At 36.0% G+C, this 23,403-nt stretch overlaps 6 protein-coding genes across 7 annotated transcripts; 4 read left to right on the top strand and 2 right to left on the bottom strand.

The window, feature by feature from the left end:
• Nucleotides 1–413: 413 nt before the first annotated feature.
• Nucleotides 414–1,918, top strand: LOC17895104 (uncharacterized protein At2g39795, mitochondrial). Its single transcript, XM_006302633.2, has 3 exons — nucleotides 414–765; nucleotides 1,072–1,394; nucleotides 1,492–1,918. The coding sequence occupies exons 1-3, from the start codon at nucleotides 523–525 to the stop codon at nucleotides 1,652–1,654; spliced, it is 729 nt and encodes a 242-aa protein (XP_006302695.2). The 5' UTR covers nucleotides 414–522; the 3' UTR covers nucleotides 1,655–1,918.
• Nucleotides 1,919–4,722: 2,804 nt separating this feature from the next.
• LOC17896130 (zinc finger protein 1) lies at nucleotides 4,723–5,644 on the bottom strand. The gene has a single exon (XM_006302725.2). The coding sequence runs from the start codon at nucleotides 5,521–5,523 to the stop codon at nucleotides 4,852–4,854; it is 672 nt and encodes a 223-aa protein (XP_006302787.1). The 5' UTR covers nucleotides 5,524–5,644; the 3' UTR covers nucleotides 4,723–4,851.
• Nucleotides 5,645–9,160: 3,516 nt separating this feature from the next.
• Nucleotides 9,161–14,129, top strand: LOC17895872 (putative DNA (cytosine-5)-methyltransferase CMT1). 2 transcript variants are annotated; one of them, XM_006300551.2, is made up of 20 exons: nucleotides 9,161–9,457; nucleotides 9,540–9,633; nucleotides 10,040–10,147; nucleotides 10,242–10,364; nucleotides 10,450–10,549; nucleotides 10,819–10,979; nucleotides 11,054–11,119; nucleotides 11,193–11,453; nucleotides 11,564–11,622; nucleotides 11,708–11,774; nucleotides 11,962–12,291; nucleotides 12,377–12,445; nucleotides 12,521–12,607; nucleotides 12,693–12,783; nucleotides 12,861–12,973; nucleotides 13,064–13,165; nucleotides 13,251–13,294; nucleotides 13,393–13,462; nucleotides 13,537–13,640; nucleotides 13,748–14,129. In XM_006300551.2, the coding sequence occupies exons 1-20, from the start codon at nucleotides 9,300–9,302 to the stop codon at nucleotides 13,908–13,910; spliced, it is 2,370 nt and encodes a 789-aa protein (XP_006300613.2). In that variant the 5' UTR covers nucleotides 9,161–9,299; the 3' UTR covers nucleotides 13,911–14,129. The 2 variants fall into 2 exon arrangements, with proteins under 2 accessions (XP_006300613.2, XP_023643751.1); XM_023787983.1 differs by having other exon boundaries at nucleotides 9,162–9,457; nucleotides 10,816–10,979.
• A 153-nt stretch (nucleotides 14,130–14,282) lies between these two features.
• On the top strand, nucleotides 14,283–15,364 carry LOC17895020. The gene is given in 4 exon segments (XM_023787984.1): nucleotides 14,283–14,517; nucleotides 14,660–14,755; nucleotides 14,856–14,906; nucleotides 14,989–15,364. Coding segments are annotated over 3 exon segments (372 nt in total). The 5' UTR covers nucleotides 14,283–14,517; nucleotides 14,660–14,668; the 3' UTR covers nucleotides 15,223–15,364.
• A 477-nt stretch (nucleotides 15,365–15,841) lies between these two features.
• Nucleotides 15,842–17,752, top strand: LOC17894682 (60S ribosomal protein L7-1). The gene is made up of 6 exons (XM_023787864.1): nucleotides 15,842–15,938; nucleotides 16,104–16,311; nucleotides 16,770–16,870; nucleotides 16,974–17,111; nucleotides 17,214–17,316; nucleotides 17,415–17,752. The coding sequence occupies exons 2-6, from the start codon at nucleotides 16,123–16,125 to the stop codon at nucleotides 17,631–17,633; spliced, it is 750 nt and encodes a 249-aa protein (XP_023643632.1). The 5' UTR covers nucleotides 15,842–15,938; nucleotides 16,104–16,122; the 3' UTR covers nucleotides 17,634–17,752.
• On the bottom strand, nucleotides 17,719–19,496 carry LOC17896002 (aquaporin NIP6-1). The gene is made up of 5 exons (XM_006301022.2): nucleotides 19,125–19,496; nucleotides 18,774–18,998; nucleotides 18,301–18,495; nucleotides 18,148–18,209; nucleotides 17,719–18,036 (listed from the first exon to the last, which is right to left on the bottom strand). The coding sequence occupies exons 1-5, from the start codon at nucleotides 19,368–19,370 to the stop codon at nucleotides 17,844–17,846; spliced, it is 921 nt and encodes a 306-aa protein (XP_006301084.1). The 5' UTR covers nucleotides 19,371–19,496; the 3' UTR covers nucleotides 17,719–17,843.
• Nucleotides 19,497–23,403: the final 3,907 nt, after the last annotated feature.

Genomic DNA, 23,403 nt, shown 5'->3' with positions numbered 1-23,403 from the left:
TGCCGCCAAAATATATTTACTTTTCTTTTCAATGCCATTTTGTTTTTATTTTTAGTGGGTTGTAGTTAACTACGAACAGATTTCTATTTAATTTTCTCAAAACTCTCTATATTCTGAACAATTCTAAAAATATTAATATGTGGAATTTCTCATTTTATTTTAATTTTGAATATTTATTTTGTTTGTAAAATCAGGTTAAAGTAGTATAATAAATATATAGTTGAGCAGATTTATTTATTTTTAAAAATTATAGATTTTAACCTGAAAATTTGTATATTTATCATGGTAAAGATTTCCATAATTGATACCCATATAGCAAATGGGATAAATAACAACAATTTTTTTTATTGATCTCAACTGAACGGTGTAGATTACTAGTTTAGACCCCCAAACAAAAAAAAAAAAAAAAACTAGAACGCAAGATGAGCCGTACGATGAAACTTGAAACATCTTAATGTGTTAAACCCTAAGAGGAAAACCCCCAATTCATTCTTTTGTACGATTCAACGTTGTCAAGTGCCAATGGCTCGCTTCGTCAGATGTCTGAGGAGAACACTCTGCTCTACTTCGTCTCCTTCAATTCCTTACCGGAACCCTAGAATTGGTTTGCCCTCGACTCAAAATCCGGTACTTTTAATCAGCCGCAAATGTCTGAGCTCGGGGAGTTACGTGTCAGAAATGCAGAAATCAGCTTTCCAGGGAAACATTTTGAGACTAATCCGTAATGAGATTGATTACGAACTCGATCACTCGCCTCCTCTTCAGGTATTCGAATAGTGTTGTTATTTATCAAACTGGACTTTTTTTTTTTTGTGGCTTGGGAATCATATAATTGTTTATCTGCCAACCTTAGCTTCATACAGTTTGTACAACTCTTGGATGTTCACATCTCTGAAATAGCCTCTCTGTTTTGAGATTTGCAAGCTGCAGTAAGCTTTAATAAACCCATATGTTAGCTTGTGACAAAACTGAAACTTTTTTTATTTATTTCGTCTTCTACAATGCATTTCCGTGATCTTTTGGCTCCCGTTTCCGATTATTTGATAGCACTTTCCTTGTACATGTTTGCAGCCTCCTAACACTTTTGGTCCATTTACTGTGGATGAACGGCCTGGAGAGCAGTGGATTAGCTTGAAGAGGAATTTTAAAGAGAAAGAAGACATCAAGATTGAAGCAACCATGTTTGATAAGTCAGTTCCGACTTCAAAATCTACTAGCACTGAACCTGAATATATTCTTCACATCACCTTCATTGTCAACATCTCTAAGGGTGGTGCTGCTGAAGCTTTAGAGATCATGTGTTCTGCTTGGCCAGATACCATAGAGATATCGAACCTCTGCGTCCGTAAAGGCAGCAAGAGTTCACCGTCTTCCTATGGTGGACCAGAGTTTGAGTACGGTGACTTGATTCTTTTCTTAAAATTAAAAACTTAAGGTATAAGATTACTATGAAAATGGTGAAGTCATTGTCTTTGCCTTTGGTTATTACAGGGAATTAGATGATCAGCTTCAAGATGCTCTTTATCAATTTTTAGAGGAAAGAGGTATAAGCAATGAGCTTGCTGTTTTCTTGCATCAGTATATGAAGAACAAAGGTAAAGGTGAGTACGTTAGATGGATGGAGAGCATTAAATCTTATGTTGAGCAAAAATAGACATCAGCCTGCAACAAAAAGTCTTCAACTTTTTCCACTCTTTGGTTCCATAGGATGCAGTAGCCGTTGTGTCTGTGACTATGACTCTCTTTGATTTGGATATGCTTCGATAAAGTCATTTTGCAAAAAAAAAAATTGTTTGTTGGGAGTTTGGCTTGCAGATTGTGTAAAAACTACCCTAGATGCATAATTACCAGCATGGACAGTCATACATTAACATCAATCTAGCAATACATGTCACATAATTCTGGTGTGTCTTGTTTGCTTTTGTGTCTTTACCAGCAATGGAGATTGAAAGTGCCGTAGTTAAGTTGGTAAGATAATGGGCTTCACGGGTAACTTTTTTCCCCCCCTTAGGAAGCTTGCTATCTAACTCTTTTGTCTATATTGGTGACTTACAAATCAATTCTAGTGTTCCTTAACAGAGGAGCAACTGTGTAAAAAAAAGTTAAAATTCCAAGTTGTGGAACTGTGGATTTACAGTGTGAAACACGGTAAGTTAAAAGGGACAAGCCAGCTGAATCCACATATAATTAGTGAAGGCATTCCACTAATCTCAGTTCTATGTATTAGACTTCGAATATGGACTGCTATGATTAGAAGTTTTGATTCGAATTTTTAGTAATCGATCAATAATGAAATTATATTGTAATGAAAAACAATCATATGTTAAAAGAAAAAAAATGGGCCAATTAACATCTACTAGGCTTCCGTGTATGTACGTAGAATAAAAACGTCATTGTCGACAAGAATTTTGGATATTTTTCCACTGTGAAACATGATTTTGGTATCTCCAAGAAAAATCTTAATCGATGTGATGGATTAGGATCATGTGTGTGGGGGGATTAGTGAGGTAATTATGATGCATAACAACATGATTCCCGCATCGTTAACATCTTGATTTGTGGGAAATATGGATTGTTAATTGCAATGATTAGCATTATATGATAAATTATTATAACTTTATTAATGTAAACATCAACTTGATCCGGACCTACCAAATGTCACAGAATCTTTGGGTTATAATTCACTAAATCCATGATAATAATTAATTTTCATTAATAGATAGGTTTCTCGCACCCACACCACATGGTCACGTATCATTAGAAAAAAAACTATAAAAATCGTGAAGTAACACACATGTAATGATTACTATAAAAATTTATGCAATAGTGCTGCATATGTGAGTTATATATTTTCTACTAAAATTAACAACGCGTAAGTCGTGAAGAACAAATATAATAAATAGTGAAAAAGAGTAACGTGAAATAATAATAAAAAAGCGACGTGACAAGGATTAGATTAAAAAGGAGCATCAAAAACAATTACAACTTAAGAAAAATAACAGTGTCACATGGCGAGAAAAAAGACAACAACCTCTGACGAAGAAGAACTCTTTCACTTTGTTAGATTAATGTCTGTTTCTCTCAACTACATGTAGGACCTCCTCACTTGGATAATCACATTGTATCCACTCTTTTCTATATTTAAATCTTGTTTTATGGATGGTGCTTTGTTTTGTCATTTCTTTATACTGTTATAATTAAATGGTCTTCATATATATATATTGTTAGGAGAAGAAGACTATACATGATTTTACACAGAAAGAAGAAATATATATATTGATATTTTGATTGACTAAAGTCCGTTCACGCCTAATAAAAATCGGTGACAATCTATTTAGTGGGCAATAATGCGTCTATAACGTAGGACATATTTTGCTTCTCTTAACGTCTAGTATATCTATATATCCCACAATTATTTCTACTTTCATCATTTTTGTGTATATATAATCATCTTCTTATTAAGTTATGTGGAGTTCATTTCACTTGACCTTTAAATAATAGCTATATGGCATTGTTTTCTGTGAATATATAAATATTATGTTAAGATTTAAGAAGATAACTGTGATGTCCACATTCTGATTATAATAAGTACACCAGTACTCTAAACTAATAGTATCTATATATATATATATATATATATATGGACGACCTAACATTTTCTCCTCTCCATGGTCCATTTTTATAGTTTTCTATAGAATTATACTACATGCATGGACTTCACAATAGACCTCAAATGTTGAATAACACCCAACATGGTATTAATAAGAGTTAATTAGAAAAAAGGCACTATTTTTAGTGTACCCTTTCATTTTAGACACTTTTCCAAAACCTTTCCAAAACAGGTATGGATTGGTTGTAAAATGTCTACTTTGTCCTTACAACATTTATGTCAATAATATTTTCTTCTTCACCAAATAAACTTCGTCGACACAAAAGACGATCCACACTCTGAGATTGCCGATTAATTCTCGTCGCCGACAAGCGAATACATCGGAGGAAACAAGCCAACAATGGCTTCTGCAATTGTGAATTGGGAATCGCATGATGTTTGTCATCATGGATCTGAAATCATGGTTGAAGACGCCTCCATATCCATCATCGTCGCATGCTTCTTCTTCCTCTCCTTTAATGTTCTTTTTGTTCTTGTCATTCCAGTTTTTGCCTCCGAAAACATGTGAAACTCCTCAATCTTCTATTCAAAGATGCAATCGATTAGCTAAAGTATTGGATAATTGAAAATTTCTGGGTTTTGCTAGAACTGGTAGCTAAAAGGGAAATTATGTTTTCTTGATTGATCGTTTGAATATGAATAATTTGGTGATATTTTAGTAATTAATTGAGATATTTGACAGTAAACTAGTTCTTATGGAAATCGAAACTTTATATTGATCTATGTGGGTTGTCTAGTTCTTGTCTTAGGGTTTAGTTTTATATCACTAGGGATTCGTAATTCACCATCGTTCTGTGTTTGTTGTTGCGTGCTTGTTGAAGGTGACGAAAGGATTGATGTATATCCTCCAGATGTTGCATGTAGCACATTAAGAGTTTGACCAATCCACTCCTCTACCTGGTCAATATGGTGAAGGGTAATAATGTCATGAATAGTAGTTTTTTGCTTAGTTGTACATTGTTACTGTATTACGTTCCTACTTCGAAAGAAAGGAGTTTAAAAGTGACTGTTTTGTTAATAGTCCCTATTAATAAACATAAGAAAAAAGCGCAACTTAATTAGTGAAACTCTACTATAAACACACCCTGCCGTCGTCAATCATTATATCAAACAAATACGAGAATAATATTTTAAGAAAAAAGTTATAATGAAGACTAAAAAGAAGATAAACAATTAAGAGCTCATAGCTTAAGAGTCAAGTCGATTTTCTTCTTGAACTGATTATGATCTTCTTGATTGTTCTTGAATTGTTCAATTTTCTCCAAGTTTGCGGCAATCACGTTACGGTTACTACCGCCGGCGACGACTTCAAGGTGAAATTTATCCGGCAACATCATTCCGATTGTCGGTTTCTTGTGAAGAACATGGCTTAAACTCGTTGTTTGTCTTCCTAACAAGGGTTTATGGATCGTTGAGTGAGCTTGAATCCCTAAGGTTGACCTGTTATTCGCGGAGCCATGTAATGGTAACGACGCCATGCTTGCGAATCTGCTGACGACTGAACCGTGGCCAAACGCAAACGCTGAAGAAGGCGAGGAGGAAAAAGTCATCTTGTAGTACTGTCCACGTTTGGCTAAGGTGCGCTCGCGTTTATGAGCGTTTTGGTGACCGCCTAGTGCTTGTGAGCTATAGAACTTTCTTTGACAATAATTGCACGAGAACACTCTCGGATCTGCCAAATGTTCTTGCTGATGATGAGAAGTTGATGACGAGGTGGTTTTGAAAGAATCGATGAGATTGAGCTCTGCTGAGGTCGTTCCACGTGGCGAAAGGGTCAACCCCAACTCAAGATCTTGATGACCTTGTTTCTTCATTTTTAACATTTCTTTCTCTCCTTTGATGGACGGATCCATATGTATATTCTGTGTGTATATAGCCTAGAGAGAATATCTATATATATCTAAAGGGAATGAAAAAAAGAAAAAAAAAAAAGAAAAGAACTGATATAGATGTGAACCGATGTGGTCGTGGGAAGTGTAGTGTGAGTTCTATTTATGGAGTTGGATGGACATGTGACCTTTTTCAAATTGAATGATGTTTAAAGAAAAAAGGACACTTTTGATGTGTGCAATCTGACCTAGAGCTACAGAGCACACACATGTAACTGTATAGTAGTGGACACTTGAAAAAAGAAGAAAAACTAATTGTCGTAAGTATATGAATTATTGATTTATCTGGGAACACATATAATGAGTGTTCATGATATCATGTTATACTATTCTAAATAAATGCTATAAGTAGCTCTATCTTAATCAAATGAGTTTGTCTTTGTTCTCACCTCGTTTTTCTTTGTTATAATTACATCTTATCCCCTTTTTACTATACAAACGTTTTTTTTTTGGGGGGGGATTGGGAATATATGTATATAATATATACGTATGTACGTATTATACGTAGTTCCTTTATTTAGGGTTTAGGTGAGACGTTTGATTCAAAACCCTATATATGTATATATGAAATCATGAAGAAGCTGTCTTTGTGTTTGTTTAAGTGTTAGGTAAGTTAGCACTTTTGGACAAGGATTATGAAGCCAATCAAATCTCCCCGACACTCCCTTTCGTTTCAATATATATTTTAATCCATTCTCCTGTGTGTTTCGGTTGAATGTCCAAAACTATAAAAAAACATACACATCCATCCCGCATCAAAATGTCATATTAATCATTGTTTATGATTATATCTTCATTCTTGTTAGCTTACAAAACCATACACCATTGATGTAAGTCAACTAAACTGTTAAATCAGTCCCCTTTTCAGTTTTATCTGAGATGAATAGTTTTATCTATAGAAACATTTATGTTATGAATAAACTAAATTGATTATGATTGTATATACATGTTAAGATAATGGCATGGCATGATCGTTTTGTTTGAAAGTAAAGTACAATCTTACTTAATAATATCACTTCCATTTGAAGTTCATATATACATTTCTAAACGTAGTATACTTGATAGATGAACATGGTCGTACGATACGATATTACCTTGCTACTAATAGTATGCCTTTTTTTTTTGGTGGGAACTAATAGTATGACTTGTTTTTTTTTTTTTTTTGGTAAAAGGTTAAATTTTATACCAATTTTCAAATTTTTGACAGAAGTTATAGGAGCAGATAAAAATGCTACAGAAAAAAAGATAAAAAACAACATTACTACTCAAAAATGCTTTAGATTGCAGTTGAGTACTCATGGTCAAGTTGCGGGGAGAAACACCGATTCCAAGCTCGCGAAACTTGGAAATTTGCGTGGTTGCCACAGTTCCGAAAAACTGGAATTCTCATCCTTGTTGCCACGAGCCGATCTATCTGAGGCCAGCCTTCAAAACCTCGCAATAGAAGCCTACAGCTTCTCCGAAAACTAATAGGCAACCGCGGACTTCTACACTAGAAACCCACCGTAGTGGCCAAACCACAAGGAACGACGATAACTGAAGAATCACGGTTGTGCACCACCGGCTTCTCAGATGTAGATGATGGTCCCGTCGTTAGGAGCTGCACCGCTGCTACAGTCGCCGCATCGAAGCCACAACCTAAAACGGAGAGAGACACACAGCTGAAGGACAGATTTGAAGCCAATCTCACCGGAGGCTAAACCCAGAAACCACGCCGTCTTCAAAGCGTTGAATACTGGAGCACAATGGGAGAGCAAGGCAATCGGTCCTTGAGCCAAGCGTAGCCGCTCGCCGTTTCACCACCAACAAGAGACGAAGAGCAAGCTGTAGACTGGCCACCAGAAGAGCTAAAAGGGTGAGACGGAGGAGACAACAGAGAGAAAGGGGAGAAGAAAGAGGAGGAGAAAAGCCCTCTCCGGTCACCGGCGAGAACCACCGTGACCGGAGAAGCAAACTACAGATCTGGTTTTGCTTGGTACTGTGCTTGGTCGCTTTTGTAATCGCCGCGCGTCCCCTTTAATTTCTCACGCGCGTGAGTTTTTTTCGAGAGAAGAAGTCTTACTTTCTAACCTTTATTAGTATGACTTGTTAGTAATCACTAATCATATAATTGCGATCTTATCATAACACAACAATATAACGATGTAGTTATATATATATACCAGGTCAAATCTTTAATACATCCAACTGTGATCTTATCACCAACCTATGATTCCTCAAAATTTATTATCGTTTTCATTTAATTTTTTAAAAAAGGAAAAATGAAAAGAAAAAACACATCCAGCTTTAGTTTCAAAAGTACATTTTTTGCTTTCATCGTAGTGACTTATGAGGTGATGCATTTTTGTTTTTATTTTGCTTTGTCTAATCAATTTCGACAGTATATCTCCTCCTAGATTACCCTGTCGGTCCAACCTCCACAGCAAAAATATATGGACCACCCTCTTATATATTCATTTATAACAAAGAAAAAGGAAAAAAAAAATGAGGAAAGAACGTACATGATAACAGGAATGATGATAATAGAACATCTAAAGCTATGTACAATACTAATTCGTGATAAAAATAATCCTCCAGTTGATTTGATTAATCAAGATTAATGTTTATGTGATATGATTGTTATATATACTAAGGATTACTGAATGGGTTCCGTAGAGATCATAGGATGTGCATGCAAAAAAAAAAAAAAAGAAAAAGATGTGCATGCAAGTAAATGATAAATGACAAGACACAAGAAAAATGTATAGAAGATAAAATAAAATCAATATGCTAATATCTATTTGTTTAGTTTTATATTCAATTTATAATGAAGTCTCTAACTCATACAATTCGGAGACACGAAGAAAAACGGAAACGTGGGTTTGTTGATTTGTTCCACAAAGATAGAGAACACAACTCAACTAATTATTTGCAAATTAAAAAAATATTAAGAGAGAACAAAAAAACTTATTGATACTTTGCTTTGACTCAGTCACACGCACACAAGTATGGTTTACTAAAAAAATCTCATCCACGTCGAACATGGCAAATACCACAAACTCTCTTCCACTATGGTTTTGGATTAAACTATAATAATGAAGCCTCTAATAACTCATACAATCCGGAGATACGAATAGCGCAACGGTAACGTGGGTTTGTTCCACAAAGATAGGGAACATAACTCAACTAATTATTAGCAGCAACTTACAAAAGTTAAGTCACGAGTCGTATGTGGCGGTTTACTAAAAAATCTCATCAACGTCGAACATGGCAAGTACCAAAAACCTCTCTTCCACTATGGCATGACTTTCAGTTTTATTACCCCCCCGATTCAATCCCTTTCTAAATGGGCCGTTATCTATGATTAGGGTCAAATGGGCCTAACAGAACGAGGTTAAAATCGAAATTATTAGAAACAACGGGGAGCTAAAAAGCAAATACAAGATAAAAAAATGGGCGCTTGAAGTAGAGAGATTCTCCCGCTTTGCACTGATTTCCAAATTTCGAAACTTTATTTTAATTTCCTTAATTTTCTTTTTAATTTCGAAAATTGATTTTAATTTCCTATAAATCTCTCGTTAAATTTTAATCTCGCCGAAGAGTTTCCAAAATCATTAAGAAAAAAAAAAGGAAAGTGTATTTTAATTTTTGTCCAGATTCCTCTCCTCCACTACTACTACGACTACTACTATCGTCTCTTCGTCTCTTCACCTCTTCATATCTACTTCGACTCATCTCGTCTTCTTCTCTCCGAAACACAGATGGCTCCGAAAAGCAAAACAATGAAACGGGGTGAACCAGAGTCAGATCTGTGCTTTGTGGGGAAACCCATGTCTGTTGTGGAGTCTATGATTAGATGGCCTCTTCGCTACCAAGCCAAGAAACCTAAGCTCGATACTCCCAAAACCGCCACCAATGGGTAATCTGTTTTAGTGCTTTGATTTTTTTTTTTGTTGCTTTGTATCTTCTTCTGGTTTTATCTCATGAGGTTTCAATTTCAGTCCCAAAAAAGAGATAAAGCAAGCGAAACGTCACTACGAGCAAGCTTTGGTTGATGGCGTTCTCATCAATCTCAACGACGATGTCTACGTCACGGTACATATTTCGTCTGATTTACCTCTTCCATGTAATTCCTTGGTTAGATTTGATAATGTTGCTACAGTTTGTGTTCTGTTGACATGTTTTTATCTTCGTACAGTTTCCATGGTTACTGTCATTCTCAATTGACATTTTTTCCATGGTTATTGTCAGTCTCTGTTGAAGATTTTTCCATGATTATTGCCAATCTCAGTTTTAATTTGCCATCTTATGTTACAATCCGGTTTATGTTCTATTAAGAGATTTTGTTTTGTTACAGTTTCCATGGTTTTTATCAAACTCTTTTGATTATGGTTTTTTTTTTTTTTTTTTGTTGTTTAAATTGTCCGATCACTGCTGCGATTTTCCCATACAATAAATATTTCGTTAAGTTTCAACTGATCCTTGCTTAATTATGACGCAGGCTGAATCCGGGAAACCAAATTACATAGCAAAAGTTGCTGAGCTATTTGAAGCTGACGATGGGGAACCTTATTTTCGGGCACAATGGTTTTACAGACCAGAAGATACTGTGAGTTGTTCTGGTCTTTTTGAGTAACTGATGTTCTCTAATATACATCTCTACTCCTCCAGCTGATTAATGCTCCTCATTTTTTATTCCCTAGGTGATCAAAAGGTTTTCGGAACTTGTGCAAGAAAAGAGAGTGTTTTTATCAAATATGGAAGACGATAATCCTCTGACTTGCATTTACTCTAAAGTTAACATCGCCAAAGTCCCATTACCAAAGGTATCAAATACTCTGATTTCAATAGCACAGTTTATGAGAAACGTTCGATGATTTGGCTTTAAACTGATTAACTCTTTTACAACAGATTGCCTCACGAACTGCAGACAGAATTATTCCTCCATGTGATTTCTATTACGACATGAAGTACCAGCTTCCACATCTCACCTTTGCAAGCGCAGATGATGGTACATGAATTTTGTTTTCTGTTTGGTTGTGCTATTTATTCCTTCTGGTTACAGTTTTGACTAACTTCCTTTAACCGCAGTGTCCATGTTAGTTAGCTTCTAGCACCATCATTATTACTGTTTTTACAAGAGCAATAATCTTATCTTATTTGGTCATTTTTGAAAATTCTTAACACAAGCTTTGATTTTGCAATTTCATCAATCGTATCCTTTATAAATTTCTTCAAAGATAACTGATGATTTCTACCCTGCCAAAAAAATCACAGCAGATAGCGCTTCCTCATCAACCATTTCAAGTGATTCTGACTCCAATTGCATAGTAAATCCTCCCAAAGATGAAAAATTCTTATTGGATCTTTACAGTGGGTGTGGAGCAATGTCCACTGGTTTTTGTATGGGGGCTTCCTTATCAGGAATTAAATTGACTACGGTAAATCTCGTTATTAACACTTTACCACATCAATATTTTGCTGTATGTGAGAACGATTCTCTTTGATTTTGCAGAAATGGGCTGTGGATTTAAATACTTCTGCTTGTGCTAGTCTTAAACATAATCATCCTGAGACAGAGGTAAGTCTTTGTTGGTGACTTTTGTAAATACAGTTTCCGTTCATGTAACTAATTCATTTTGAACGTTGAGCAGGTGAGAAATGAAGCTGCAGAAGACTTTCTAATTCTGCTTAAAGAATGGAAAAAGCTTTGTGAGAAGTTTTCGCTCATTTCCATGACTGAACCGATGGAATCAATTTCTGAGTTGGAAGATGAAGAAGGTGACGAAGATGAAGACATAGATGAGACAAGTATTGGTACTGAACTCTCACCTGGAGAGTTTGAAGTACAAGAGTTCAGTGCCATCGTTTATGGAGATCCTAATCGCAAGGGGGAAAAGTCTCTTCATCTTAGGGTGTTGTTTCCTGAACTATAAATCAGAATTCTCATTTAGTTACAAACAAATTTCATCAATTGTAACTTCTGATTCAAACGTTAGTTTTCTTATTATTTCATTACTTCCAGGTAAGGTGGAAAGGTTACGGTCCTGATGACGATACATGGGAGCCTTCTGCTGGCTTAGAGTAACGTTTCCAGATTACCCTCTGATACAACTTTAAGTATTGATTATGTATTGATACTGTTATGTTTACTTTCTTTTTCCTTCAGAAACTGCAAGGATAAACTAAAAGAGTTTGTGACAAATGGCTTCAAGAAAAACCTGTTACCCTTACCTGTAAGTCTTTTTTATGCTTTGAATCGTCACCATGCTTATTACATGTTTGATGAATAGTGCAAAGCATATCATCATTTATGATAGTTCATATTGATTCATGAAGGATATATCCTCTCAAATTGTTGTTTGTTACCTTTATGATAAATTTGGTCTCTTCAACTTTTGTGGTTACCTAACCTTTTTTCAGGGTACTGCTTATTCGGTTTGCGGTGGCCCACCCTGTCAAGGGGTCAGTGGCTATAACCGCTTTAGAAACACAAAAGCACCGCTTGAAGATAAGAAAAACCAGCAACTTTTGGTGTTTCTGGACATCATTGACTTCCTCAAACCAAAGTACGTGCTTATGGAAAATGTTGTCGACCTTCTCAAGTTTTCGGAGGGATATTTGGCACGTCATGCTGTTGCTAGCCTTGTTGCAATGAACTATCAAACAAGGTTGGGAATGATGACAGCGGGATCTTATGGTGTCCCTCAACTTAGAAACCGCTTTTTTCTATGGGCTGCGCAACCCACAGAGGTAATTAAACGTTACATAATAGTTACTACTAATATATTTATCTTAGAGGACATGATCTTTATTGCTTTCTTAATTTGTTTTACAGAAACTGCCTCCCTACCCGCTTCCCACTCATGAGGTTCTGAAAAAATTCAACACCCCTGTAGAATTTGAGGCAAGTGTAGATGTATTCACTTTAAAAGTTAATACACTTCTTATTGTGTTGCTTATTCAACTGTTGTAAATGCAGGATATCCAAGTCGGACGTGCCCACAAGGAGCTTCTTGAATTAGAAGACGCTCTTACCCTAGCTGATGCCATTAGTGATCTACCATCGGTATATATCTAAACTTCAGAACTGCCATTGTTGATTAAGGTACATTATTTCTTATATAGTGATCAGTGCTCTCTTAATGCTGCAGGTGACAAATTATGAAATAAATGATGTAAGGAATTATAATGAGGAAGGTCCTAAGACAGATTTTCAAAAATACATTGCCTTGAAAAGATCTGGTGAGCATTTTGAACTTGATAGATTTGGTAGTACCACTTATCTGATAGACTAATATTAACTAATATTCTTGTTTCAGAGACACTACTACCCCTATGTGGCGGAGATTCGTCACACATGTTATTTGACCACCAGCCCCTAGAGCTGGGAGATAACGACTTGGAAAGAATATCCTATATACCAAAAAAGAAGGTGCGACAACGTTTTAGTGTTGTATTTTCTAGTGCCTGCTCAAGCATTTGATTGTTTCTTGCTCATGCTTTTGTATTCTTATTGCTACAGGGTGCAAATTTCCGCGACATGCCTGGTGTTTTAGTTCACAAGAACAAAGCAAAAATTGACAAATCGGTGAAGCGAGCAAAGTTGAAATCTGGAAAGAATGTGGTAAAAATTAACCCGCTCACTACCTTGTTATTCTGTTCTAGTTTGTTTTGCAGTTTCTTTTTGACATGGTTTGTTGTGTTCACAGGTCCCTGCATATGCAATTTCATTCGTAAAAGGAACATCGAAAAAGTGGGTTTATCTAACTATTTCGCTTCTTTGGGACCTCTTTCCATAACATGAGAATGTTAAATTCACTAATAGTAACACATCGGTTATCTGAATGTCAGGCCGTTTGGTCGCTTGTGGTGGGATGAAATTGTTAACACAGTTGTGACAAGAGCTGAGCCTCACAACCAGGTAAGCTCCTTTGCTTTCAATTCCAAGTTTCAGTACGCTAGTGACTCTTTATTCATAAGAACTTGTTTATGCAGTGTGTAATCCATCCAAAACAAGACCGTGTGTTGTCTGTCCGTGAGAATGCGAGACTACAAGGGTTCCCTGATTGTTATAAGCTGTGTGGCACAATTAAGCAAAAGTAAGTCCGTTTGTTCTTGCTAGCTAGGCATTTGATTAGTGTTTTAGCAGCGGAGAGAGATAATAATAAGAAAAAATCTGGTTATTGAAATCTAAATACTTTTGCAGGTACATCCAGGTTGGGAATGCGGTGGCTGTTCCAGTAGGGGTAGCGTTAGGATATGCATTTGGTATGGCGAGTCAGGGACTGACCGATGATGAACCTGTAATGAAGCTGCCCTTCAAGTATCCAGAATGCATGCAGGCAAAGGCAGATGATCAATCCGATTGACATCTCCATCAAAGTCCATCATGATGAAATTTCTCTATCTTTTTTACAATCGTACTCTGCTTATTGTTCCTTGTTTTATTAATTTTTAGGTCAGCAAGAGCTTAAATGCTCAAAACAATTGGCTTAAACTGTTAGCTCTTTGATCGTTATTGTTAGTTTATCTTTCATCTTTTGGGATCACAAAATTCATTCTACTTCTAATGATCTTTGATCTCAACCTTTTTCTTGTTTGCCAAGTCACGTTTTAAATTGTTCTTCGGTTGTAGATTATTCTCCTCTCCGGTTTAATTTTTGATCTGAGATTGCTCTTAGGTTCCGACTTCCGAGGAAGGCTTGAGAAGATTTGGTTCACGCGCTTGAGATGGAGAGTTGATATCTCTCCCTCCGTCTCGCGCAGATAGTCGCCTCACTCATTCCTTTGGGCTTTTAAAGTAATAATGGGCCCTAAATTTGTACACAGACGACAGAGAAGGAGAACTAGATTGACCTGAAATTGCACGAATCTTCTTCTTCTTCTTCTGTTTCTTCTACTTCCTATCAGGCTTGTTCTTCACTTCCCCCACTTGTTAAGGGTTTGCTCGAAAGATTCAAGGGAAAAAAGAAAGAGGTGAGCCATCCTCAGCACATAATTTTGTTTGTTGTTCAGGAAGAATTATAATTTCTTGAATCTAATCGAGGTCAGAAAGTGAAAAAGTGTTTGGATTCTTTGAGTTATTCCTCTTTCACCCTAATAAACAAAATTGATACAGAAACGAGAGATGGGGGACGAAGAATATGTTATGATTGATCTTGATGACATTTCAAGGCACATTGACATTCCATCAAATGCTCCTTATACTTTATCAGTCTGTTCAATCCAAATTCTTCTTTACTTTAACAAACTACATATTTGCATAGGGTTTTTATTGTTATTATAAGTGTATTCGTTTTGTTTTCTTCTCTCAGGGTTTGGATACTTTTAATCCGGTGATGGTCATTGATGGCAAAATGAAGCTGGTAATTCTGAGAGAGTTGCAACTACCATTTTTCCAAGTTCAATTGCTCTTCCATTCTTCTTAATCTGTGATCTCTTTCTCAGGCTGGCGAGTATATAGAAACAATTGGTACATGCCTTGCTTTCTCTGACAACAAGGGTTAGTTTCACTTGCCTTTCCTCTTTATTTGGGAACAAGTTCTGTTGTGCTATATTTTGGGTTGCGGTTTTACAAGTTTCAGCAGGTGAAAACCAGCCAAACTCCACAAGATTCTTAAGTTTAGGTTAGCTGCTGCATTAGACAATGAAGATGGAGAAACAAAAACAAGCAATTTGTAAATGTTGTTAAAGTCATTGTAAAGTGTAAACCTGACTTTTTCTTCAAGATTGCACCGGTCCAAATCTTTGTTCTTCTTCCTTGACAAAATCAAACTCTGCAACTACAAAAATTATGTGTAGCAATCTTCCTTTGTTGCCTGAAGTTTACTTTTGTTGGCCTCTTGAAGTAGCACTTTTCCAAACTAAGGTCAAACAATCGAGAAACTAAACAGAGTTAGACCACCATTGATAATGGTGCTCTTAGAGCCAAATGCAAAAAGATATTGTAAAGAGTTCTCAAAGGATTGCCAAAAAGCATCCATCCCGTCGTTGATTGCTCTTATTTGGACATCCATGATCTCTCTCTCACTCTCTCTCTTAAGACCTTCCTTGCCGACACACATTGCTTTGATTTTGCGTAATTACTTAGCGTACGATCATCGATCACCACTACAAAAGCTTTATGAATGTTGTTGATTCGCATAAGATAATTAAGCTAACTAGTATACTCAGAGGCAGTAAGGCCTTACATAAGCCCATATATATATTGGGCTTTTACCCAAGTCTGACCCGGATAAATTAGGTCTGGTGGCAAAGTTGTAAATAATGCAAAATAGATTTTAGTTAATAAACCCTAGGATTCTCAATCCTTGTCTTCTCTCTCTCGCCCATTGCTACCAACTTCGACTTGGAGAATTCTTCACTCCGCCGCCGTTCAAATTGCTTTGCCGCCACCGGTAATTTCGTTTTCCCTTTTCCGTATTGTTTTTTTTTGTCCCTCAAAAGCCTCACTTCTTCTAGGGTTGAGTTCAGTCTCTGTTTGGTTGATTTTACAAAGTCTGTATTACTTTTATTACAAAAATAATAATTTACAATCTTTGACATCTGTTGTTGTACTGTAGAAGCAAAGAGTAGAGGATAATGGCTGAAGAAGAAGCTAAGGGTTTGGATTACATACCGGAGATTGTACTGAAAAAGAGGAAGAACAGAGATGAGCTTGCCTTTATCAGGAAGAAGCAACTTGAGTTGGGAAATTTCGGCAAGAAGAAGCAGAAGAAAGTCTCTGATATCAAACGTCCTGAAGATTTTGTGCTCGAGTTCAGGGCTAAGGTACTCTTCTTTATTTTTTGATTTGCTCACTGAATTCAAAAGCATTTGCTCTGCATCTGTTTTATATTGCTTCTAGACTTGTCTACCTCACCTTAGATCATGTTTTGTTATTCATGGAAACTGATTTGGCTGAATCTAGTCTCTGAATTAAAATTTTACTCTTTTAGGTTTCTGTTTCGTTTTCAACTCATTTTGCCTCTGTCTACGGTCTGCATAGTATAAGTCTTTCTATTGCTGTATGTAGAGTGGAAGTTGCATGTAATTAGATTTTCGTTACATTCTCTTAGACTATAACTAAGTCGAACTATAACTCCTCTGATGATAAGATCTGTTTCACCTTCGAGGTATCTCCGTGGCTTATAAGGTTGTTGCTTAGGACTTGTTGTTAATTGTGTTAATACTGCATTGATTTTTCTAGCTTGACATTTTTCTTTTTGCTGATTGTTTTTTTTCTACAGGAAATAGATCTTATCCGGATGAAGCAAAGGGTAAAGAGGCCAAAGTCATCTCCTCCACCAGTTAAATCAAACCTGGTTTTCATCGTACGTATACAAGGAGGGTAAGTGATATTCTTCAATTAGCTTTATCTTCCCCCCCCCTTTTAGTGTTTATTTCTGCCAGTTTTCTTATCCTTTTTTCTTTCTTTTTTTACTTGTGACCAGCAAGAGCGATATGCATCCAAAGACCAAGAAGATTCTTAACAATTTGCAACTAAGGAGCGTCTTTACTGGTGTATTTGCCAGAGCAACTGACAGTTTGTTCCAAAAGCTTCTCAAAGTGCAGCCTTATGTCACTTATGGGTACGTAATGACTATCCTCTTTTGATCTTTCCTTGTTGCTCAGTTTCATTGTCATTTCCTCAGACTCTCTTATGAGCTTACCAATGTTTACCATTCTTGCAGATACCCGAATGATAAGAGCGTCAAGGACCTCATATTCAAAAAGGGATACACAATAATTGAGGGAAATCCTGTTCCTCTTACCGACAACAACATCATCGAACAGGTAGAAATTTCCAACTGTTAAAAGTATAGGTTAGGAGAGCCTGTTGAAGATAATAATCATTCTGTTCTTAATCATTTCAACTTGTGTTACCACCCTAGGCTCTAGGAGAACACAAAATATTTGGCATAGAAGACCTTGTGAATGAGATAGCAAGGGTTGGTGATCATTTCAGAGAAGTTATGAGATTTTTGGGACCGTTGAAACTCAACAAGCCTGAGGCTGGTGTTTTGAACAGGAAGAAACAAGTATTCAGCGAAGGAGGAGATACTGGAAACCGTGAAGATAAGATCAATGATCTCATCAAGAAAATGAATTAGAAGCAGCAACTGTTGTAATCGCTAGCTACTTGCTATATTTTCCCTTAAAAAAGAAAAATCTGAAAGTGATGAAACGCTATTGCAATTTTGATGAAAGTGACATTCGCAATTTTATAACACCATCGTTGACCCAAGATATTACATGATACACATTTGATGCAGACAGCTTATCATTATTCATAAGCGAATGGGTTTCCCCGTTTTGTCTTTTTATCTTCTGAAGCTCCTCCTCTCTTTGGGTGCTTCATCTTCCTCTGGCAACTTCACAATCGTGTATGTTCCTGCTCCGATTAACGCTCCAAGAATTGGGGCAGTAAGGTAAACCCATATAGCTTTGTAGTTGTTTGCTGCAATGGCTGGACCTAGTGTTCTTACTGGATTCATCGAAGCAGAAGTTGCAGGTCTGTGTTGTACACAAACATTATGATCAGTAAAACGTGTTAATTAGCTATAATCCACAACTACCAAAATCACGAAAAGGTTTGGTCTAGATCCATCTACTAGTTATATATACCCAGCTATGAGTATGTTAAGCATGACTGTTGCCCCTACCGCGATTCCCGCCAACTCTCCCACCTGTAATTTTGTCATTAGTTTTCAGACACGACCAAGATTTCAAGATTCCTCTCTTGTTTAGTTATATATAGTTACTAAATATGTAATTTACAGCTCTCGTGTCGGTGGCTACGGCTGTGACCACGAACATGAGGTTGAAGCTAATAATGAACTCTAAAGCGAAGGCTTGGCTGAGAGCCACCGTAGGCACCGTCACGCCACCGCTCATCGTCGGTTCAAACACTGCTTTCAGTGCAAACGCCGCACACACGGAGGCCATCACCTGAGCTCCGATATACACGGGCACCTATTTTTGTAACATCGTTAAATTAATTATATATATAGACACCTACAAATTATATATTATTATAGATAATTCGCTTTTTTTTTTTTTTAAAGTTCTAAACACAAGATAGATCGCTTAATACGATCAAACTTTTTATATATTTATGTCAACCCATGTTATAAATTTAATTGTCTAAGATATGCATGTGCATGTCTATAAATTTCATGTGGTTCTCAGTAACATCCAAAACTAAAAGTGTGTAAACTTTGTTAAACCAATTAAAGTTAAAAGTAGCTGACGTGTTTCCAAGGGAAGTGTTTGAGAGCAGCAAAGGCAATTGTGACAGCCGGATTGAGATGCGCCCCGGAGATGTGACCGGTCGACAATATAACGATCATGACAGCCAAACCAGCCGAGGCGGCGCAACCAATAAGCGTTACAGCTCCATCTGTCTTCTGATTCACGATCGCCGTAGCTGTTCCGGCGAATATCAAGATCAACGTCCCAACAAACTCTGCACCCAACTTTAATATACACGCACAAATTTGTAACGGTCAATGCTCACTGAATAGCTACGTAACATGATTATATATATATGCAGGAATGTAACAGTAATGAGAAAGTGTACGTATATATATATAGATGTATACCTTGCGGTAGAGGGAGACATTAGGGGGAGGGAGGGAGCAAGAGACCGGAGGGAGTCTTCCATCTTCAAGAGCCCATTCCTTGTCAACACTGAAACACTTGCAGCTTTTGAGAAGTGACTTTGGTGTGTATTTACCATTATGCCCGTTATTCCTCTTCCCTTCAAATCCTCCAAAGAGCGGCGCTCCTGGAGTCCCCGGGGTTGTCGCCGGAGTTGAGGGCATTGATGGAATTTCCTCATGATCCATATCGAGGGAGAGAGAGAGAGAGAGATGAGAACTTAATTTGAGTATATATGTTTTTGTTACGATGATTGTGTTTATGTGATATAGAATTGAGGGATGTGTGTAGGGTATTTATAAGGGAAAGACATGAGAGTTGACTTATGAGTGAAGGATCCAAAATAGATGATTGATATTTGGATGGAGAGAGGAGTAAGTGGGTTGGTAATCCATAAGTTTTGATGCATGTGTCCTTAGGAAGACTCTTTTTGCATAACATGAAATGTTGCTATCTTTATGAGAGAATGGGTCTTGTATCGTATCTTTTATTTCTTTCTACTTATATGATACATGTATCGTGTACTAAAAGAAGCTTTTGGCATTTGAAGCAATAATTGTGGAGCTCTTTCTCTATCGACATAACATTATTTTTGTTCTTCTCCATGAAAATGGAACTCTTGGGGTTGTGTGGATGTAAGTCGATGATAGCAAAGAGAATGATGGCAAAAGCGATGGTTCTTGACCTTTCCTTGTCACAGACTGTGCATGACTCAAACTCGACTCCCTTTTTTGTGCCCTCCTTTTTTGTTGTTGTTGTTGTTGTCTTAATCTCTCTAATACATGCCAAAAATAATGGTAAGAAGAACAGTGCGTAGTTTAACCAAAATAAATTAGTGAAGAATAATAGTGAAATGAAAAGCTTTAAGCCTTTAATCTCCCCAGGCAAAAACTATCCGGAGCCAAAAAAAAAAAAAATGCAATTCTGAGAAGAAGTATACCATCAAGTTCCAAGTGAGGGTAAACTGAAGTTACCTAGCTATAAATATAAATCTTGTTTTCAAACTAACAAAAGAAACAAGAATATGTACATATGTCAAATAAAAAGTAAAAAGTAATATAATTCAGATGTAGTATCTTGTTATTATGAAAATCATCTCTTCATTTTGAATGACTCTTGTTTTATTTGTATACTCCTAAAGTAAATCGTTTTCTAATTTTAATTAAAAGAGATTAATCTTTGATGACCCGTTCACAACTCTTGTTAGGAACATAATTATTAAGTGAAAATACTACCTTCTCCCGTATCCTCACCATCGTACGAAGTGTCTTCGAACTAATTATAATAATTTCTCTAAGGTATAAGTTTCTTGAACCCTTTATTCGCATTCATAATTTCTCGAAGGTATGAGTTTCTTGAAACCTTTATGCGCATTAATAAATTTATGCATAATTTAGTATACATACCCTTTGCTAAATTTTGTAGAAACTCTATAAAGAAATGAGTGGTCTCGTGTCGACTAAAATAACTATTTGTAAAGTGTACATATAGAGAGATGGTCTATCTATATATTTCTGCAGAGTATATACCACCTATCATCCTAATTCCTAAGACTAAGATAGCCATTAAAATCACATTAAGTCACAGAATATACACACACATATATATATATATAGCCATATGGGGTAAAATAAAAACAACAAATCATGAGAACTACGTACATATGAATGTGTGTGGGAGTGGAGGAACAAATCACGACCATTCAAAAAAAGATGTGAAGAGACTGTTTGTTCTAAAGCCCAACGTCACATCGCAGGGTATTTTACAGATTTTTTTTTTTTTTTTTTTTGGTATTTTACAGATTTTTTATAACTATACATGCGATTTCTTCTACATATATTTGGATTAGCTTTATATAATCACTCAATTGTAAAAACAAATTAATTAGGACTAAATAATAAACATGTTTGGGAAAAAAGTTTTAAGAAAAAGAAAGTTACGAAGAAGAAATAATTATAAAAGAAATGATATGATTACGAAGGGGATGTATCAAAGAGAGTAAACAGAAAAAAAAAAAAAAAAAGAGGGCAAAGGAATGTAAATAGAAATTGTTGTATGTATGTAATGTAATGTAGGTAGGGTCGAATAAAATTTTGTCAAAAGTCTGGTCCAAATTATGTTGTCCCTCACTAATCGTGGCTACCATCAATTGGTTTAAACTTTATTCGATTCTCTTCTTAATTATTATTGTTATTATCATTATCATTAAAAAAAAGAAAGAAAGAAGAAATAGAATAGCTGGGCTCATTTCACTGTGTGTTCGTTGAGTCTTATTTTGTCTTCTTTTCCTTTTTGTTATTCAAAGTTTTCATTCTTTTGTTAGAGTTACATGACATGATGTTTTGAATTGAAGGGATCCAGCTTATTCGTATTTTTATGTGCACTTTTATATGTATGCAAAACCGTCTTTAGATGAGTGTCGAAAACTAATATATATATATATATATTTAGATGTAATTTGGTTCGCATAAGTAAGTGAATACATAAACGCACAAAATTAGAATTTAGGGGGTGTTATTGGATGGAGAATTTTAAGGAATTTTAATTACGGGTGGATTTTAAAGTTCAATAGCTTTTAAATACAATTAAGATGGATTTGGTATGAAAGAGATGAAATCCTTTGAAAAGTGTTAGGATTGTGTTTGTACGTGTTTTAGATGTAAAATACATTAAAATCTTAAAGAAAACAAAATCCATTGAAAATTGAATAACGCTTGTTTTAAAATACTTTAAAATACATCAAACAAATGTTAAATCCAATAACAACAGATTTTATTGTGGTTTTTAAAATACATCGTTAAATAACGCTAGATTTTGAAATACATTCAAATCAATTAAAATACAAGGTTGAATAACACCCCCTTAATTTCTAGTCTTGTACTTGTTAATGCTGTATACAAAATCATAATGTGGTTCGAAAACGGGTTATCGTGTTCGGGTGCATGCTTAAAGTTTAATTTAGAAAGAAACGAAAGCAAAAGCTATTTACAAGTTAGAAAACTCATCCATTGGGGGGAGTTTGATACTCGTCCCAAGATTGCTATTGCACCACACAATTAAAGCAAGCAAGCGTGATAATTTAATAGCCAGTACGTGTCAAACCCAATATATATATACTATATAGGAATATGGTGCCATTATTGTTTTAAATTGGTGGATTCAATATTTCATTATAGTTTCCAATTAAGTTTGTTCCTGCATTACTTATTTTGGGGAAGCCTTTATTTATTTGGAACTTTCTTGTCAACACCTAAAATATACTATAAGTAATTGATCACTGATATGCAATCATGCAAAAGATTGTGCTATTATATATCATACTGTATATGCCAAGTATTTTTATAAATGCATATGGTGTCAAGTGTTACCTGAAAATACTAGCTAGCTGGCAGATATATCAAGCTGACTCTGATTTCATTTGATATTTGGTACCTTAACGTAGCACTATGTCAAAACGAGAGACATTGAACAAACCTTTGAACCATGTCTTCGTCCTCCAACACTTTGAACGGTGCCCATTATATTATGATGGTATATTGAGCAAAGCATATCATAGCAAACTGAACCCATAGCTTCGTCTCCAGTAAATCCCAAAGCCTTGACATCAGTTTCTCTCAACCTCTTCATAGCAAACACGTGTATGTAGCAATCCCTTCTCTAAGTGTGGCTTTCCTCCCTATGCCAGAGTACCGACCATTTGGATTATACTCATTGAGCTCCTCGAGTGCTTTCTTTACAACGTTCTCCCCACTCCTGTCTCAAATTCTGAAGTTTCTCGTCTTCTTCATCCACCACTTGCTGCAAACCATACCGGCCCATATAAGATCCACCAGGATCAAGATCACAAACAGGACACTAGGAAAGAAACTGAGAATTGAATGAAACGTGAAAAAGAAGAAAAACCTTCATTCTCTCTCCAGTCCCCTATGCGTTTGAATGGGGTACCAATTATATATATAACGCAAATCATTGGCATATTCCAACTCAACATTTACACCAGTGAACCTCTCTGCTTACATACACTTGCATGAAAGGCTTTTAAAAGCAGGGCCGAGTTAAGATCCTCAAGCTCAGAACGCTCCTCTTGCAACTTTTTATTCAACTTGTTCCAGTTCTTGATTCTTCTTCTCAATTATTTTAGTTATCTCCTCAACCACTCTTCCCATATTCCTTTTATCCAACTTTTCATCAAATTTTTCTTGCATCTCTTCATATCATATA

Source organism: Capsella rubella, unplaced genomic scaffold, assembly GCF_000375325.1.
Source record: "Capsella rubella cultivar Monte Gargano unplaced genomic scaffold, Caprub1_0 scaffold_2, whole genome shotgun sequence".
Taxonomy (NCBI): Eukaryota; Viridiplantae; Streptophyta; class Magnoliopsida; order Brassicales; family Brassicaceae; genus Capsella; species Capsella rubella.
This window is presented reverse-complemented; position numbering and strand designations above follow the sequence as displayed.

Excerpts from the sequence above, each read along its gene's own strand:
- LOC17895104 (XM_006302633.2), top strand. The coding sequence starts at position 523 with ATGGCTCGCTTCGTCAGATGTCTGAGGAGAACACTCTGCTCTACTTCG. Across the intron at positions 766-1,071 it reads ATCACTCGCCTCCTCTTCAG|CCTCCTAACACTTTTGGTCC; the intron begins GTATTCGAATAG and ends ACATGTTTGCAG. Across the intron at positions 1,395-1,491 it reads TATGGTGGACCAGAGTTTGA|GGAATTAGATGATCAGCTTC; the intron begins GTACGGTGACTT and ends TGGTTATTACAG.
- LOC17896130 (XM_006302725.2), bottom strand. The coding sequence starts at position 5,523 with ATGGATCCGTCCATCAAAGGAGAGAAAGAAATGTTAAAAATGAAGAAA.
- LOC17895872 (XM_023787983.1), top strand. The coding sequence starts at position 9,300 with ATGGCTCCGAAAAGCAAAACAATGAAACGGGGTGAACCAGAGTCAGAT. Across the intron at positions 10,365-10,449 it reads CCAAAGTCCCATTACCAAAG|ATTGCCTCACGAACTGCAGA; the intron begins GTATCAAATACT and ends CTTTTACAACAG. Across the intron at positions 12,446-12,520 it reads ACACCCCTGTAGAATTTGAG|GATATCCAAGTCGGACGTGC; the intron begins GCAAGTGTAGAT and ends TTGTAAATGCAG.
- LOC17894682 (XM_023787864.1), top strand. The coding sequence starts at position 16,123 with ATGGCTGAAGAAGAAGCTAAGGGTTTGGATTACATACCGGAGATTGTA. Across the intron at positions 16,312-16,769 it reads TGCTCGAGTTCAGGGCTAAG|GAAATAGATCTTATCCGGAT; the intron begins GTACTCTTCTTT and ends TTTTTTCTACAG. Across the intron at positions 17,112-17,213 it reads CAGCCTTATGTCACTTATGG|ATACCCGAATGATAAGAGCG; the intron begins GTACGTAATGAC and ends CCATTCTTGCAG.
- LOC17896002 (XM_006301022.2), bottom strand. The coding sequence starts at position 19,370 with ATGGATCATGAGGAAATTCCATCAATGCCCTCAACTCCGGCGACAACC. Across the intron at positions 18,999-19,124 it reads ATGTCTCCCTCTACCGCAAG|TTGGGTGCAGAGTTTGTTGG; the intron begins GTATACATCTAT and ends TGTATATTAAAG. Across the intron at positions 18,496-18,773 it reads AACACTTCCCTTGGAAACAC|GTGCCCGTGTATATCGGAGC; the intron begins GTCAGCTACTTT and ends TTACAAAAATAG.